Genomic DNA, 16,544 nt, shown 5'->3' with positions numbered 1-16,544 from the left:
CAGATAGACAGTGCAGTACACGTTACAGAGGCTTGAAAAGTCAACATTTAATCAGCGGACAAGTACAAGAGCGAACATGGCAAGCAAGCCTTCTTAGGAAACGTTGTGAATTAGCTCCAACGTTGTCGAATTAGCTGCCAACGTGGTCATTAAGGTGTTTGGGCTTTATTGTGGTAGTATTGTGAATAACAGAAGTTAATAACCTACACGATGGTGACCTAGGATTTGTTCGTGCTGTGTGTCCAATATTAAGAAAACGAATGTCATTTGTCTGGACCTGGTGATCAGAACAGAACAAGTTTATTACTCTCGGTTCGAACTCTTCGGCATGCGATGTGGAAATGACAAATGAATATATACAATGTGAGAAGGCGAGATGGACACTTGATTTACCAGATGATTCAACATTTTCCATTATGACCTTACGAAACATGTAGAGTTTGTTTTACAACAGAAAGTCTGAATTTAAAAATGTTTGGTGTCTCTAAATATGCTTTTTGTGTTCAGTTGTCTCTCTTCATTGAACTATTTCAGTTTTTAAAACATAATGGAATCCATCATCAATATCAATAATCAATGTTACATAATTTTCCTTTCCTTTCATATATTGATATTTTAGTCCATCTTCCCTCTTTTCAATAGGCAAGTGGTGGCATGTTCAAGGCTTAGAATATGTATTTGCTGTATAATACGACGAACCTATCACCAAAGCTTGGAGTAAAGGTTTTACTTGTGTGAGATGTGTTCCTCTTCTTTTAGATCCAGTTGATAACACGTGTCAAGATAAAACGTTTCTATTGTTACTGACTCTCTCTCTCTCTCTCTCTCTCTTTCTCTCTCTCTCTCTCTCTCTCTAAACAGACTGTTTCAGTCATCTCTACACATACCACTCAACACACTGCGTCAGACACACACATTATATTACGTTCACCAATTTAGAATTTGGGATAAATCATTAAGGCAAGAAGTCGGCATCCCCATGGGCGCCAACTGTGCTCTCCGTCTTGCTTATCAGTTTCTTTATGCACATGAATCGGAATTTCTGCTTGGATTGGCGAAATCAAAACAAGGCAATTTGGCCAAGAAGTTTATCTTAAGCTTCAGGTATAGCGATGATCTGAAGTCGATCAATAACAATGAAGGAGCCAATTCCCTTCCACTGATCTACACACCGAAATGACAAAACACTCTCCACTGTATGGCAGGAGGGAGTTATTTCATCTTTCCAAATGAAAAACTTAACCTTAATGTCGAGTAATATTCCAGCAACTCCAGACTTTGGTGTCTACATTTTCAGCTTTTGAAGTACAATCAAGAAATCTCATTCTACGAAGATTTTAACCAGCGTCATACGACTCTTGCTCAAAAGTTGTTTGATCAAGGTTATAACACGAAGGCCCCAGTAAAGCTGTCATAATGTTTCATGGTAGATATGTGGAGGACATCTCCTAATGTCATCAATGTCATCAATGACAAAGTCCGATGCAGTTCCCAACTTGTACTTATACCATATGTCCCCGTGTAGTTTTGTTGGGTGAACAATTGACTTGACTTTGCAAGTGTTTTCGAGAACACCCGGTATCATCACCATTTGGTAGTGATTCATAAAAACATGCTCATGATATAGTCGGAATCGTACAATTGACTTCTTTTGAATATCGAAAGGTTTTGTCGCTTTTATTAACACACCGATAAAACGCACCGTTTCAGACATTGATGAACACATTGCCTAACGCTGATAAACACTTTGTGTCAGACATTGATACACATATTGCTTAACACACATGTACACAACTTGATACATACGCTTTCACACATGGAGAAACACAATCCTAAACACACTGGTACAAACACTGGCACACTGATACATGAATGTACATCTACCTACATACACACACTACCTTACACTTGCTTCACACACACGCACACGTACGCATACAGGCAACGCTACTCTCAAGGTACATTTTCCACCTGATCACAATCGTCACGATATGGCTGAAATATTGCCGATGTGACGTAAAGCATAAACTCACTCACTCACCTAATCACAAAATAACACGATACAATCTTTCTTAGGAATTTTATTTTGTTCTAATCATAAGAGGGTGGCATTTAAAATAACTTCAAATGACAACTTTTGACGTCATGCAGTGAGATTTGTTGAAGCAGGTCTTAAGCAAATCACATGGCTATTACATACGAAAATGTCCTGTTACGAAATGCTTTGCGACATCCTTTTAATAATTTTACAATAACAAGCACAATTATTGATGCTTCAAAGGTATTTATAACATGAAGTACCAAAATAACACAACGCGGGAATAACACGACCATACTTATCAGCAATTCAAAGGTTTGTATCGCGACAGGGGGTATCAATGCAGCCAGCTTATAATTTTATTGACATTTTGATTGGTACATTTCTTCATCGTATGCCATGGATATTTACGTTTCCTTTGATCAATTTCAAATAATGCGCTCAGAAATAGACATGCTATACAGGCTTCATACACGTAATAGTTTCATTAATAACAGACTATATTGAATGAGTCCACCAAGTCAATGTCTGGGGCATTAAGCATTCGCTTCATACGAAACATTAAATGAATTGCTGATAATGGCCACGAAATCCATTTTGAATGGAATTATCTTTCGTTTTATCATAAAAGTTGTTTCGGTGAGGTCTTCTTTTGTATATCTTTTACAATAGCAGATAACATCAGTGATGCCATAAAGGGCAGATTTCATTGAGATTTCATATCTTTTATCATTGATAGAAACACTTCTTGTCGTAACAATGTCCAGGTCGTCATTTGTTGTGCTTCAGGCATTTCATAATATTTTCTGCCTCCTACTTTATTGATCCGTCGACTCACAATTTCACAAGTGATTACAGATTTTTTCTCCTGACGAGACTCTTTGAGACCTTTCAGTGAATCTGACAATACTGGGAGCGAAGTAACCCTTTGACTTTTCTTCAAAAACGAATACCTTTTCATTTCCCTTTATTTCTCCCGACCAAAGATTCTTTTTATAAATTGCTTTAAACATGTCAATATTTTTCAAGGATATTGTTGACAATCGACCAAATGGTTTGGGAATAAAACGCGATTGTGAAATGACCTTTTTCCTTTCATAAGCATAAGTTCTGTCTTTGGATTAAACATGTCTTGGGTAAACTACATTATGCTTTAATATAGGTATCGTTTTCAAGCCACATCATATTTTGACACAGATCGACCGTGGGTATATGCTCTTCAGTTGACCTTTTCAAGATGTTCGTACAGATAGGCAACAGGTTGACTGACACGCATGGTCTGACCTTATGGCATGACCTGACACCCGTATAGTGGCTGATACACGCTGTGTCCAGTGTTTAAAAGAGTGCTGATATTTATTTTCTTGGAGACTGAATGTATTGAGAACAGAGCACGCCATAGTCTTTCTCGATTGTCAGGCTCCATCTTTGTATTGAAACAAAACAGATGACATATTAACCAGTTACATCTTTCGTTCAATTATCGAGATGAAGGACCAAGAGTTTACTCAAGACACAGATAGTAAATATGTAAAACCTGCTGCAAAAGGTTCAACGACACTGAAAGAGTTTTCAAATGCAATGCCCATGGCCATTCCACGTCGTGCCGGTGCTGGTGGAAATGGGGATTTCAATGAAAACTTTAAATGTGCGTTGAAGAATGCAAGAATGGAATCTGAAGTTTCCGAAAACCTTCCAAACATTCAGCCGAAAGTTTGGATGTCTTTTGTGAGTGAGGGTCCAACTCCCAGAGTTGGTGACCAAATCAGGGCACGTGATACGGTTGAAATTGTTGATGCTTGTGAAACGATGAGAGACATTGAAGTTATGGTAACTGCAACGACGTCGTTGCTAAGTACAGCTGAAAGTGATCTGGAATCGACAAAGACAACTCAGCAGCCAAATGACACTGATGGGGATTACGCCTTGCTTCATATAATAACAGGTACGACATTACCAGTTCACGTTTGCCAAAACATAATGGCAAGTACACAGTCACTCTTTTGAAGGAATGTTCCTGATTCTATTATATTTTTATTTTCTGTAGATAATTGTAAGTACTTCATATTGACTTAACGAATTGTATGAATTGTATTGTTCGTGTTCCAAAATTGTTTTAGATGTATGGATGTAACTGTAGACAAATGACTGGTATCGACATTGTCATCATTTCGTCATTGTTTCAGATACCTGACATCTTAACTGCCGGGTAAAATATAGATTATGTTCGATGGTGGCTAAAAATGAAGCAAACAAAAAGTGGTTATTCGATGAGGATATATTTGATATGGGTATCATAGTTATGTTTTGAACTTCAACTTTGTAGTGTTTTTCGCGACTGTTTTCAGACTAGTAATGTTTTGATAACTTTTGAAACTTTCCAAATTCATAGGGAGTACTTGCTTTTGCCCGGCAATGTAATACCTTTGTGTAGGGTTTTACATGTGTGTCAGTATTTTATGTTGTGGATGTATGCAATAACCTCGTCCATACAATTCTGTATAAGAACAGACTCTTTGATTAAAAAGTTCCACAATATAAAAAGGGCAACAAGTATTAAATCTGACATACCACTGTGTTACCTGAGTCATTACGAAATAGGTGAATATAATAAAACAAAGCGAACCATACTACTGGGTGTCCATGGAATATACTCGGGTGAGATTCTCTATTTGTAGGAAGATATCTCATCTAAGCAAAATATCCATATTTGACATCAATTTAACAAACTGTCTTATATTGGTATAATGAAAGTAATATGTTGGTTAATATTAGAGTACATGATACATGATAATCATCTTCTATGCCCGAATGACAATTTAAGCAGGGAGATGGAGTTTCATATTTTATATGAGATATTTGTCCAATCGACTATTTACTGACTCAGATGAAAATCATGGTACAAAACACGATAATATTTTGTCTGCAGGTGACGCTGTCCAGAGGGGTGTGTCTACAGAACTCAGGTATTCATAGCCAATACACACACAGGCACACACACACACACCACATACACACATACGCACCACAGACAGATATTTAAATTTATGTATGCATATGTATGTGTGTATGCATGAATGTGTGTGTGTTCTCAAAGTATTATGCCATATCTGAATACATTTCTTTGAATATCGACCTGTTGAACATAACGTAAGACACTGAATCGTACGTTAAATATCCATGATGTGCATTGATGAACCCTGTAATCAGTCAAAGTTAAAACAGATTGCCATGTTTAGGAGGCGCATTTATTGCATATACAGTAATGGGCTCTCCGTCTTCATGTTTCTGCAAACAGGAAGAATGTTTTCAGAATACTGAGTGGACTATACGGCATATTCTTGGTCATGCTTGGTGCAGTGTTACCCATAGCAGAAACATTCGTAGATTCTCGTCGCCCATATTTCTTTGAGGTAAGCTACCGCGCATAACATACTCTTCTTCTTTACTCCTATTTTAGAGTATTTGATTTATACAAAAAAGTCCACGGTAATCCGGACAGTATCTTTCTGACTGATATCGCTGGGATTAACAATGTTCCGGAATACAAATCATACAAACGTAAGCTTCACCAGAGGTAGAAATTAGTTCAGACGTTCCTGTTGACAAGGGGAGGTTGGGTAGCCTAGTGGTTAAAGCGTTTGCTTGTCACGTCGAAGATCCAGGGTTCCATTCCCCACATGGGTAAAATGTGTGAAGTCGATTTCTGTGCCCCCCCCCCCCCCCCCCCCCCTAGTTATAGCTAAAATCTTGCTTAAAGCGGCGTAAAACCATACTCACTCACTTCTGTTGGCTACTCTTGAATCCTATTAGGATGTCGTCTTAAGCCATGCAGTCTCGGGAAAGAAAAGCTATTTGTAATGTTAGAAGGCAATGTAAATCTACATGTAATTACATAGAGAAAGTGACTTAATTACATTTTGACGAAATTACTTGACTGATTTGTATCAGTGCACCATGTAACAAACTCTACATTATCACGTGGATACGTATTTAATTAACAATTGTCCAGACTATGTCACGATAGCTTGGCTTGTGTAACCGGAAAGATATATAACAAGCTACAGTCATTACTCAACAGTCTTGTGAGTCCTAGAAGCCTCCCTAATATATACTCGTTTACATGTAGGAGGAGGCCACGTGCTAACATTGTTGGGAAAGAAAAGTGATGCCACCAGACAGGAAAAATGTTTAAAACAATCATACTTTTTACTGCTGGGTGGTTGGTTAAAAAGCATTGACTGGTCACGTCTAAGGCAACAAATTCAAGTCCCCGCGTTGGTCGATTGTGGACACCTGTCCCGATGGCTCTTAATGAAATAAACCCCGATTCTTGTATCTGACCGTGTGCTTTTCTAACCTGGTGTTTGGTTCAATTTCCAGGCGTTCTATGTCTACCTGTACTGCACCAGCATGGGATTCCTTCTGTATGTCTACCTCTACCTTCTGCGCAGGCGCAGACGTAGCATTCGAGATTTCGTGCGGAACTTCTCTCGCAACTTCCGCCTCAACGTAGATGACCATTCCCGGTCATCGAGTTCTGCATCTTCTTCTTCAAATAGACAAAGACGTAGGAAAGTAGCATTTGATGACAGCACAACTAGTCGTCACACCGGTAGCTTTTATCTGAGGCTCGGTGCAGTAGGTGAGAGTAAATGACAGATATGTAGACCTGTGGGCGATGTATTTAACGAGTGTAGAATTCAAATTAAAGAATACACGGGCTGACATCTAATATATAAAATTTCACAATGCAGAGTTGCGTCTCTTATGCGATCCGGGGCGGTCGGGTAGCCTAATGGTTAAAGCGTTCGCTCGTCACGCCGAAGGCCCGGGTTCGATTCCCGACATGGGTACAATGTGTGAAGCCCATTTCTGGTGTCCCCCGCCGTGATATAGCTTGAACATTGCTAAAAGCGGCGTAAAACCATACTGACTCACTCACTCACTCACTTATGCGATCCTATGGTTTTAAGTTTGAATCTAAGATTCGCCCTGATTATGAATCTTGGTCTGTTAGTACCATACCCGTTCTTATATCTAACTTTGTTTTTTAATTATTAACTTAAATATACAGGTATTGTTGGGTAGTATACATAAATGTAGTTTATATTTGTTTAAAACTTGAAAACCGGCACCGAGTTGCCATGGAAACATTGTCCTTCAATGTTATTGTTCAAACGCTTTTTTCCAATTATTGGTCAAGACTGCACTTAGCCATATTTTTAGTTTTTTTTACAACATTAATAAGACATGCCGCCCCGGGCTATATACACTGACGGCCTAAAGAAACTTTACCATAGTTTTAAATGACTCTTTAAAAAAAGAACACAACAGATAGATGCATGAATGTATAGAAAATATCACAATCTCAACGAAATCAACATTTAAAATGACAGTCATACGGCATCCGATATTGGCACGACAGTAGCAAAAACTAACTTTCAACGTAATGGACAAAGGGCACAAACGCGAAACCTCTCCGACGCACAGATAAAGTCAGTCGTTGCCATTTTTCTTTGAGGGCCTGGATCAGTTCTTGTCGGTTGGCTAGAGGATGTGGTCGCTGTGGAACACGACGATCCATGACATCTTAGGGGTGTTCTATGGAGGAAATGTCTGGGGAGCGTGCTGGACACGGCAACATCTTGACGTTGTTGGCTGCAAGGGAATTAATTCCTCCCCACACCCTAACACCCCCTCGACCATACGGCACGATCTCCCGAACGCTTGACCACCCGGCGGTAAAGCCGCTCTGAAAAGCCAGAACCGGCTTAAATCAGTGAAGACCCTCTGCCAGTCACGTCGCTGCCAACGACGTACAGTCCGGGCCCATCTCAATCTCTGACGATGATGTTAGGCTGACAATAAATGCCCTCGGTAAGGTCACTAAGCCTTAATTGATTGAGCCCCGAGTCGCCTGACCACTGTCTTTCGACAACCATATGCCCTAAGACATTCGTCGCTGATGATGTCACTGTCAGGAATGGATGCAAAGTACGCAAGTACCGGTCTTCATTAGGTGTAGTTGGGTCTGCCTGTCTGATGTCTGCCCGGTCTGTCTGTAACGTTGCTTCAGGTTAGTTACAGCAACACGAGAGCAACCAAAGTGTGTACCAATGTGGGCATGGGCGTCTCCCATCTATATCATACCCAGGGCCTTGCGTTGTTCTGGTGTCAGTCGTGGCATTTCTGTGGTACTTTATTATCAGTGTGAGTGTCTGACATGTCGTCCGCATCATTTATAAACCCTTATTGAACGTGTAGTTTCGGCTGCCCAAGCGGCACATGTTTTTCACTATTTCACATTTTCTACAAACGAAGAACGTGCCCTGGACGTGTTCTTTCTGCCTAGAGCATTTTGGGGTTTTGCATTGATTTAGTTAGAAGTTGCGTTTTTAAATTTTTGCAATTTTATTTTGAAAGTGGTAAATTTTAATTTTGCATGTCAGTTTATAACGCATGTAAATCAGAGCTATTTCCAACAATAGGATTTCAGGAAAGTCTTTTTTGTGTACTCGCAAGTTGATCTAATTCAGGTTTTAGGTCTTACCTAGACGCATAACGCACAAACGTGTGTGTCGCATAAATGTGTCACGACAAAACTCATTGGTTTTATTCCATTCTTTGACCGATTGTTCGATATGTCAACGTCTCAAGGGCGTTGGGGTTTATTCCAAATGGTTTCTCGACAGTGTGCGGAGTTTGCTGAATGAATTCTGTCTCGGCACCGTCCGTAGCCCGAGTCCTCCCATCCCTTTTTACAGTTATATGCTGTGTTCAGATTATTCAGAATCGATAGTTACTTGCACTTCACACCATGGATATCGCATTTAGTGTATGTTTTTATGCTAGAAATGTATGGTGTGTTCCAATTCAGAGAGTTTTTAAGACAAGGGTTATGTACGTCTTCAACATGCCAATGTCAAAAGATCTTAGTAACTCAATTCCATTACTTTTTATAATTGATGACCATTGTTGAAGCCCTCAAAGCATTTCATGTGCGATGCAGGAGCGTATCATGTATGCTGAGAAAAGGCTTAAGGAAATCAGCTGACGAAGACCTAGAAGATACCATCAGTAGATGTCCTCAGTAAATCAGTAGATGCTCTCAGTGAGTACCGCCTTCCAAACGGGTTAACATCCTGTCAAAATTGAGCAAAAATAAGCTGCTACATGGAGCATGATGCACATGTCCTATTGAAAACCTTAACATGAACATCGACCTTAACAACGACCAATTCAGCTCTTGTCGTCCTAAACTCACGAATCACTGTCAATTTAAGACGGTAAAATCACGAATTCAGTTTAATTCATGTGCGCACACCCACGAATCACCGTTAGTTCCCGACCCTACACTCACCAATCACCGTTAATTCTCGACCGTACACAAACGAATCACCGTTAATTCACAATGATGGCGACGGGTGTACGGAAGCACCCGTTTGAGTGAAAATCAAGGTCATGACACACACAGAGGTGATATAGGTAAAACTAAATATACCAATTAACCCTGACAATTCAAGAGTGACAGCCGAGCTGATCATTTCGACAATGTTTTGTGCGTGTACGTTTTGTCAAGTAAATGTCAAGATTCACTTCCTCATAACACCTATGTCTCCAGGCTTTGGCATTGGCAGCATGATTCACAGTGGACTGACCATAGGTCACTATTTCGAGATAACGCACTACCATGACTCGTGCAGTGACGTCATCCAAGCCATTAAGCCCGTGGCCAAACTCGCATTTACCTTCGTACAGCTGTACTTCCTGTTCATCAACTCCAAGGTCAGTGGTCACAGATGTTATCAGGGTTCGTAGCCCCAAGAACGACACGACGTCAATTTAAAAAGTTGTAATGAAAGGGGCAAATGTCACTTACTTCTTGTGAATGAGAGAGAGAGAGAGAGAGAGAGAGAGAGAGAGATAGAGAGATAGGTGTGCGTGTGTGTGTCTGTGTGTGTGTGTGTGTGTGCGTGCGTGTTAATATGTGGGTGTTCATATTGAAAAAAGCTCGCTATTTCTCATTCACAAATGCCTTAAATCATTAATCTACGCCCGATGTTTCTTTAATTTTATTGTAAGAGACATTTTATTTAAATTCCCTCTGTGACTTAGATGTGCATCTACCGCTACAAGGTTCTGGCACAGTTTGGACTCATGCACATGTGTGGCACCAACATATGTGTCTGGCTCAGGAGCATTGTCGTGGAAACGTTGCACGTGACACAGAAGTGGGAGATGCGCCAGGCCCTCGATCAGCAACAGACTCGGGTGGGTTCTACTCCTCTCAGTATGAGACACACGGACAGCTCTGCCATCACAGGTGCAGGTGAGTATAGGCAGGTATAGGCAGGCTACAGGTATGGACACGAAACAGTGAGTGCGGTCAATCGTGTTTGATTGTTTAAAGAATGTGGTAAACATGTGTTCGAAGTTCAGAACGTAATGTTGGATTAAGCACCACCATTTCTACACATTTCTAGCTAGGGTCGGACATTATTAATTGTCCACCTGTCTCGAGAGGTACATAGGTTGACGTACCCCCTACGTTAGAGGGTACGTCAACTCATGTCACCGAATGGTCCGGAGGACAAGTTCAATTACCAGCGCATAGCTATTGTATGACATGTATGAATACAACAGTCAGGCATGTTTCCACTTCGTTTATTTTTCACATTCATCGAACAACAACAGACGACAGAAAACAAACTGAGATTTATTCCCCAAGATCTATTTCATTCGGAAACTATCGTAAATATCCGGAAATATTAAGTCGAGATACAAAATTGTGGTTTGGTATGCTGCAAATGTAATGCAAACATGGGAAATTTACCTAATATTTTTGAAGGGTACATTTGAAATAACAGAATGGGTCTCAGCCGATCAGAATCCGAAGGTCATGTTATTTCTGCCATGTGTGCAGTTAATGTCCAAATTTACTCAATTTGCTGAGAATGGTTTTCAGAATTACCTCCCTTGCAGGCCGTCATCGAGGAAGTCACTAACAAGCACATACTACTTACATGCTTATTGTTATTTATTTCATGTTAAAAGGTTCACAAATCTCAGCTTATTGTTTTGCAGCATAAAATATGTTTCAGCCCATAGTCTCTTTGTTGCCGTTTTTCAAAAAGTTTGGTTAGCTTTTAGCATTGTAGCTTTATCCTAATATGAGTAAAACAACATCATCGTGTAAATACAACTAGATAAATAGATATAACACAATATGATAAAGCAGACACAATAATGTTTGAGTGACTTAAACCAAACTTGCTACTGATGCAGATTGACCTGTTGACCTCCTTAAGCTGTAGTCAATGAAGGTTGAAGGCTCGTGTCTACTTTGTACCACAGAGTGTGTCTCTGGTCGACTATGTATACTGTTCATAGGAATCTGATGGAAGTACAAGCGGGTTTATTACACCAACCACCGACTCCCAATTGAAACTGGCCGATGGTATAACCTCAATAGGAAAGATAGGCTTTGCTCTCTCTGGAAAAATAAAATTGGAGATGAATTCCATTTGATACTAGAATGCCATGAATTGGATCATTAAGAAATAAATATCTCCCATTATATTATTGTAAATATCCAAATACTGAAAATGTGTTTCACTTATGCCTTGTGCTTATAAACCTCTCCTCTTACGACTAGCCCAGTATGTAAAATATGGACTGCGTATGCTCCACTAACTATTGTCTCATTTCTTTGTATATATGTCTCTCTTGTCAACTTCTTCATGTCACCACGGTGACTCATAAGAAATAAACATCTTCAATACTAAACTGAACACCAACACAACCGTTGACAAGCCGAGCGTGATAACTGTGAAATGCATGTTTCATAAGTAAAGAGCGTAAATTTGGGATCGTGACCACGAGTGCTTGATTTGCGTATAAAAGAGGGATATGGTGCGCGGTATCCAAGCATACATTCAGACAGCAGAACAACGAGCAAGCCTTAGTATTAATACGGAAGGCAGCTATGAAACGAGGACCCTATAGAAAAATATTGCTCGAGGATTACGCAGTACTTCTATGTTGTTGTTTCAGCAGAAAGGGCGGGGTCGTTCTTGCCTGAATTAAGCTGTCACTGGGATGCCATGATGGGGAAAGTCGTTGAGCAGGCCGCCTACTACCTGTACCCTTGTACCATTGAATACAGCCTCATCTCCGCAGGTAGACAGGTCATACTGTTACAGTAAATGCATTACCTCCTATAATCTGAGATCCGTGAGGATCCGGGGCAGAATAGGTCTTCAGCAACTCATGCTTGCCGTAAAAGGCGACTATGCTTGTCGTAAAAGGCGACTATGCTTGTCGTAAAAGGCGACTAACGGGATCGGGTGGTCAGGCTCGCTGACTTGGTTGGGCATCGTATCCCAACCGCGTAGATCGATGCTCATGATGTCAATCACTGGATTGTCTGGTCCAGACTCGAATATTTACAGGCCGCCGTCATAAAGGTGGAATATTGCCGAGTGCGGCGTTAAACAACAAACAAACAACAAACAACATCATATAGTCTGATAACCTAAGAGAAATCTGAATGGATAGCCATATTCACTGTATTTTTATTCTCATAAAACAACAATTGTATTACAATTTGAATAACTGAATACAATCATTAATTAAGTTGTTAGTATTATCTGACCTGGAAAATGTTTACTGTAGACACTATGCAAGAAATAAATACAGGAAAACCTTGTTAACTTGAGTTGTGGAAATTGAATATCGAATTTTTCGCAAATCGAGAAAAGCGACATTGCAATGTTATACCAAAGTACCTTCCGGGATTCTTCTAGACAATGTGGTGATTGGAGATTGGATTTGACCAACAAATTACCAAAGTTATCAAAACGTTAATAAGCCAAAGAAATCGAACTGCAAACTTAAAGTAAAAACACGTATCAAATACATCTCCGTCGAAAAAATATTTCTTGTTTGTTTCATTTAAAGTCACCATCAAACATTGGTGTATATTGTCTTTTGCCCATCAGGGTATAATATAACCTCAAACGATAAATTGAGCTGATCGAGCTAAGCCATGGTATAATATCGACCGAGAGTCTCTAAAGAGAGAATGATGCAGATGTTCAAATACATTTAGGAGAAAGAAAGTATTAGCCTCACTTGAAGTTTCATTGAAAATAAAAATGGGTCAAATATTGATACAATATCCAAGTTTAAAATGACCTTGTTTTTCTACAGGTATATTGTACCTGATGTGGAAGAATGTCGGCAGTGACCATACACACAGACCCCAGGAGACCGATGAGGAACACGAACTACACCGTATGAGCGTCGACTGTGCTGGGTCCAGCAGGGGTCTCTTCTGCGGACTTCTCGTCCTTGTGTTCGCCGTCATCTGTCTCGTCGCCTTCTATGTTTTCCTGGGGGAGGAACATCTCGGCTCTATCGCCTCCCTTGTCGGGCACCTGTCAGAAACGTCGATATATATCGTAGCCACTGCGGCTCTAGGTATTGGAAGTTACCGTATGAAAGGCATGCATTTCGACCGTCAAGGACACCGCGGCCTTGAACAAACGCTACTCTTGATCAGTTTAAGTGGGTTAATGCTCTATTCCACGTTCAGTATTGTATCTGCCATGTTTCACTATGGTACTCTGGAGGGTTGTCTCACTATCGTTACCAATTCTATCATGGTGTTCCAAGCATCCACACAGGCGTTGTTCATCATTGTCGGGCTGCGCATGACGGTTGCTAATGCACACCAGGTTCGGGCCAAACCAGGAAGAGAATGTATCACCTTTCTGTTGATAAGTAATTTTGCTATGTTTGGAATTAATGTCTTTGAGACACAGAAGATGGAACACAACCCCCTCCAGGTGGCTCTTTATGGAACCAAGGCGTGGTCAATCTTCACTCACGTGTCCGTTCCCCTTGGCATATTCTACCGGTTTCACTCAACAGTGTGTCTGTCTAACATATGGAAGCAGGCATGGAAGAGGGAGCTGTCAAACTGACAATTATTAGTATAAATATAAGCGTCGTTACACACGGGTATTCGCATCCGAAATGAAAACGTTGGGAGAGCATACATTCCCACTGGACTTATAGTCCCAGTATTAAAGGTATCAAACAAAGTAATACCCACCTATCATTTCCGTGATTTCTAATAACATGTTATGTATTGATCGGCATTTGTGATGACTTTAGCAATGCTTGTTCAAGGGATGCGACTCAATTATACATATTTCCAATAGACAGACTTTACTGACGAAAGACAAGCTTGTAACCAAGTGATAGTTTTGTGCCATGTATTGTTTACTTCTCTGTTGTACTAAATGGTAGTTTCTCCGTTATGTGTAGGTTGAGTTGACTGTTGTACTGAATGGGTACATCTCCGTAATGTGTGTAGGCTGTATTGACTGTTGTACTGATGGTTACATCTCCGTTATGTGTAGGTTGAGTTGACTGTTGTACTAATGATTACATTTCCGTTATATGTGTAGGTTTTGTTGACTGTTGTACTAATGGTAACATCTCCGCAATGTGTAGGTTGAGTTGTCTGTTGTACTAATGGTAACATCTCCGCAATGTGTAGGTTGAGTTGACTGTTGTACTAATGGTAACATCTCCGCAATGTGTAGGTTGAGTTGACTGTTGTACTATTGGTAACATCTCCGCAATGTGTAGGTTGAGTTGACTGTTGTACTAATGGTAACATCTCCGCAATGTGAAGGTTGAGTTGACTGTTGTACTAATGGTAACATCTCCGCAATGTGTAGGTTGAGTTGACTGTTGTACTAATGGTAACATCTCCGCAATGTGTAGGTTGAGTTGACTGTTGTACTAATGGTAACATCTCCGCAATGTGTAGGTTGAGTTGACTGTTGTACTAATGGTAACATCTCCGCGATGTGTAGGTTGAGTTGACTGTTGTACTGATGGTAACATCTCCGTTATGTGTAGGTTGAGTTGACTGTTCTTGTTATGGTAACATCTCCGTTACGTGTGTAGGTTGTGTTGACTGTTGTACTGATGGTTTCATCTCCGCAGTGTGTAGGTTGAGGTGACTGTTGTACTGAATGGTAACATCTCCGCAATGTGTAGGTTGAGTTGACTGTTGTACTGAATGGTAACATCTCCGCAATGTGTAGGTTGAGTTGACTGTTGTACTGAATGGTATCATCTCTGTTGTACTGAATGGTAACGTCTTTGTTATGCGTGTAGGTTGTATTAACTGTTGTACTAATTTTCCGTTATATGTGAAGAATGTTCAGGTGACCAAATGATAACGTTAGTGGACATGGTGATAATATTTACATGTATTTTCAGGCGCAAGCCTGTTAGGTTTTTGGGAAGTAATCTAAATAAAATCCATTAACTGAGATCATGTCTTATGTTGTTCCGTTCTGTTTGTCTACATCTTGTTCTACATGCCTGAATGAATCTGTCAGATGACCCTTGAAGATCACCAAGCTTTAACGAATTTCACTGAAAATCTTAACACGTGAATAATTTCGAAGTGATGGACTTTCATTCTTGACTGTCAGCCATATATTGACGGTGGTGGGTCTGTGTCAATGCACGGCCACAACAGAACGCCCACTCCTGCGCGTCATAACATTAATGAATGCATAGTAATTATCATCTGCCGTCAGAAAGTGGAAGACAATTTCAATGTGACGTAGGTCATAGGCGTTACCATTTAGGTGACACCCACGAATACGTGACAAGGATCAAGAGAGGAGTGATTCTGGGACCCCCTTTCAACGGCTACTGGCAAACTTGATACGTGTGAAAGGATGGGTAGCCAATGTTTTTTTTAAAGATCCCTGATCCGTTATATCCATATTATGCCACCCTATAGCAAGGCGTCACCCGGCATCAAGATTTTCATAATATATATTGTTATCACTTCACAACTCAGATAGGGCGGTGGGGTAGCCTTGTGGTTAAAGCGTTCGCTCGTCACGCCGAAGACCCTGGTTCGGGTACCAACATGGGAACAATGTGTGAAGTCCGTTTCTGGTCTCACCCGCCGTGATATTAATGGACTATTGTTAAAATAGCGTGAAACCACACTCCGAGAACACAGATGAACACACCTTGAGTGTCTTTATATATTTTATGGGCGCTTCATTAAATAATAAATCCACATTCAATCATGGATACACGTTGGAGTGTGAAGTCATTTGTCCCCGATTAATAATACACAGTAACATAGCAATATTTTGAACATATCTTTAATACCCTACTTTAAGGATGAAAACAGTCGAGATGCACACAGATATAAAGTTTGATAATCCACATCAAGAATATCATCATATCTCTTGTCGAATTTTAGGTTAACTCGGTTATAAAATACCATGACTAATTATGATAATTCGGATGTAAGAAGGTAAATAATCATAAAGTAAACAACACACTACATTTTGTGTTTGCATCGGAATGCAATGATTATGTCATACATAAAGGGTCAGATTCACGGCGGAACCTAGTCGTTTGTACGTTTATACATTTTGTAATCTATTAA

The 16,544-nt window shown here is 40.2% G+C and overlaps 1 protein-coding gene across 1 annotated transcript; it reads left to right on the top strand.

Moving 5' to 3' along the window:
• The first annotated feature begins 3,526 nt into the window (after positions 1-3,526).
• LOC124130015 (proton channel OtopLc-like) lies at positions 3,527-14,028 on the top strand. The gene is made up of 9 exons (XM_048403945.1): positions 3,527-3,983; positions 4,968-5,004; positions 5,337-5,451; positions 6,422-6,567; positions 6,601-6,683; positions 9,663-9,826; positions 10,157-10,370; positions 12,095-12,220; positions 13,253-14,028. Exons 1-9 carry the CDS (start codon positions 3,527-3,529, stop codon positions 14,026-14,028), a joined length of 2,118 nt encoding a protein of 705 aa, XP_048259902.1.
• Positions 14,029-16,544: the final 2,516 nt, after the last annotated feature.

This window comes from Haliotis rufescens, unplaced genomic scaffold, assembly GCF_023055435.1.
Source record: "Haliotis rufescens isolate VD_foot unplaced genomic scaffold, xgHalRufe1.0.p SCAF_1, whole genome shotgun sequence".
Taxonomy (NCBI): Eukaryota; Metazoa; Mollusca; class Gastropoda; order Lepetellida; family Haliotidae; genus Haliotis; species Haliotis rufescens.
This window is presented reverse-complemented; position numbering and strand designations above follow the sequence as displayed.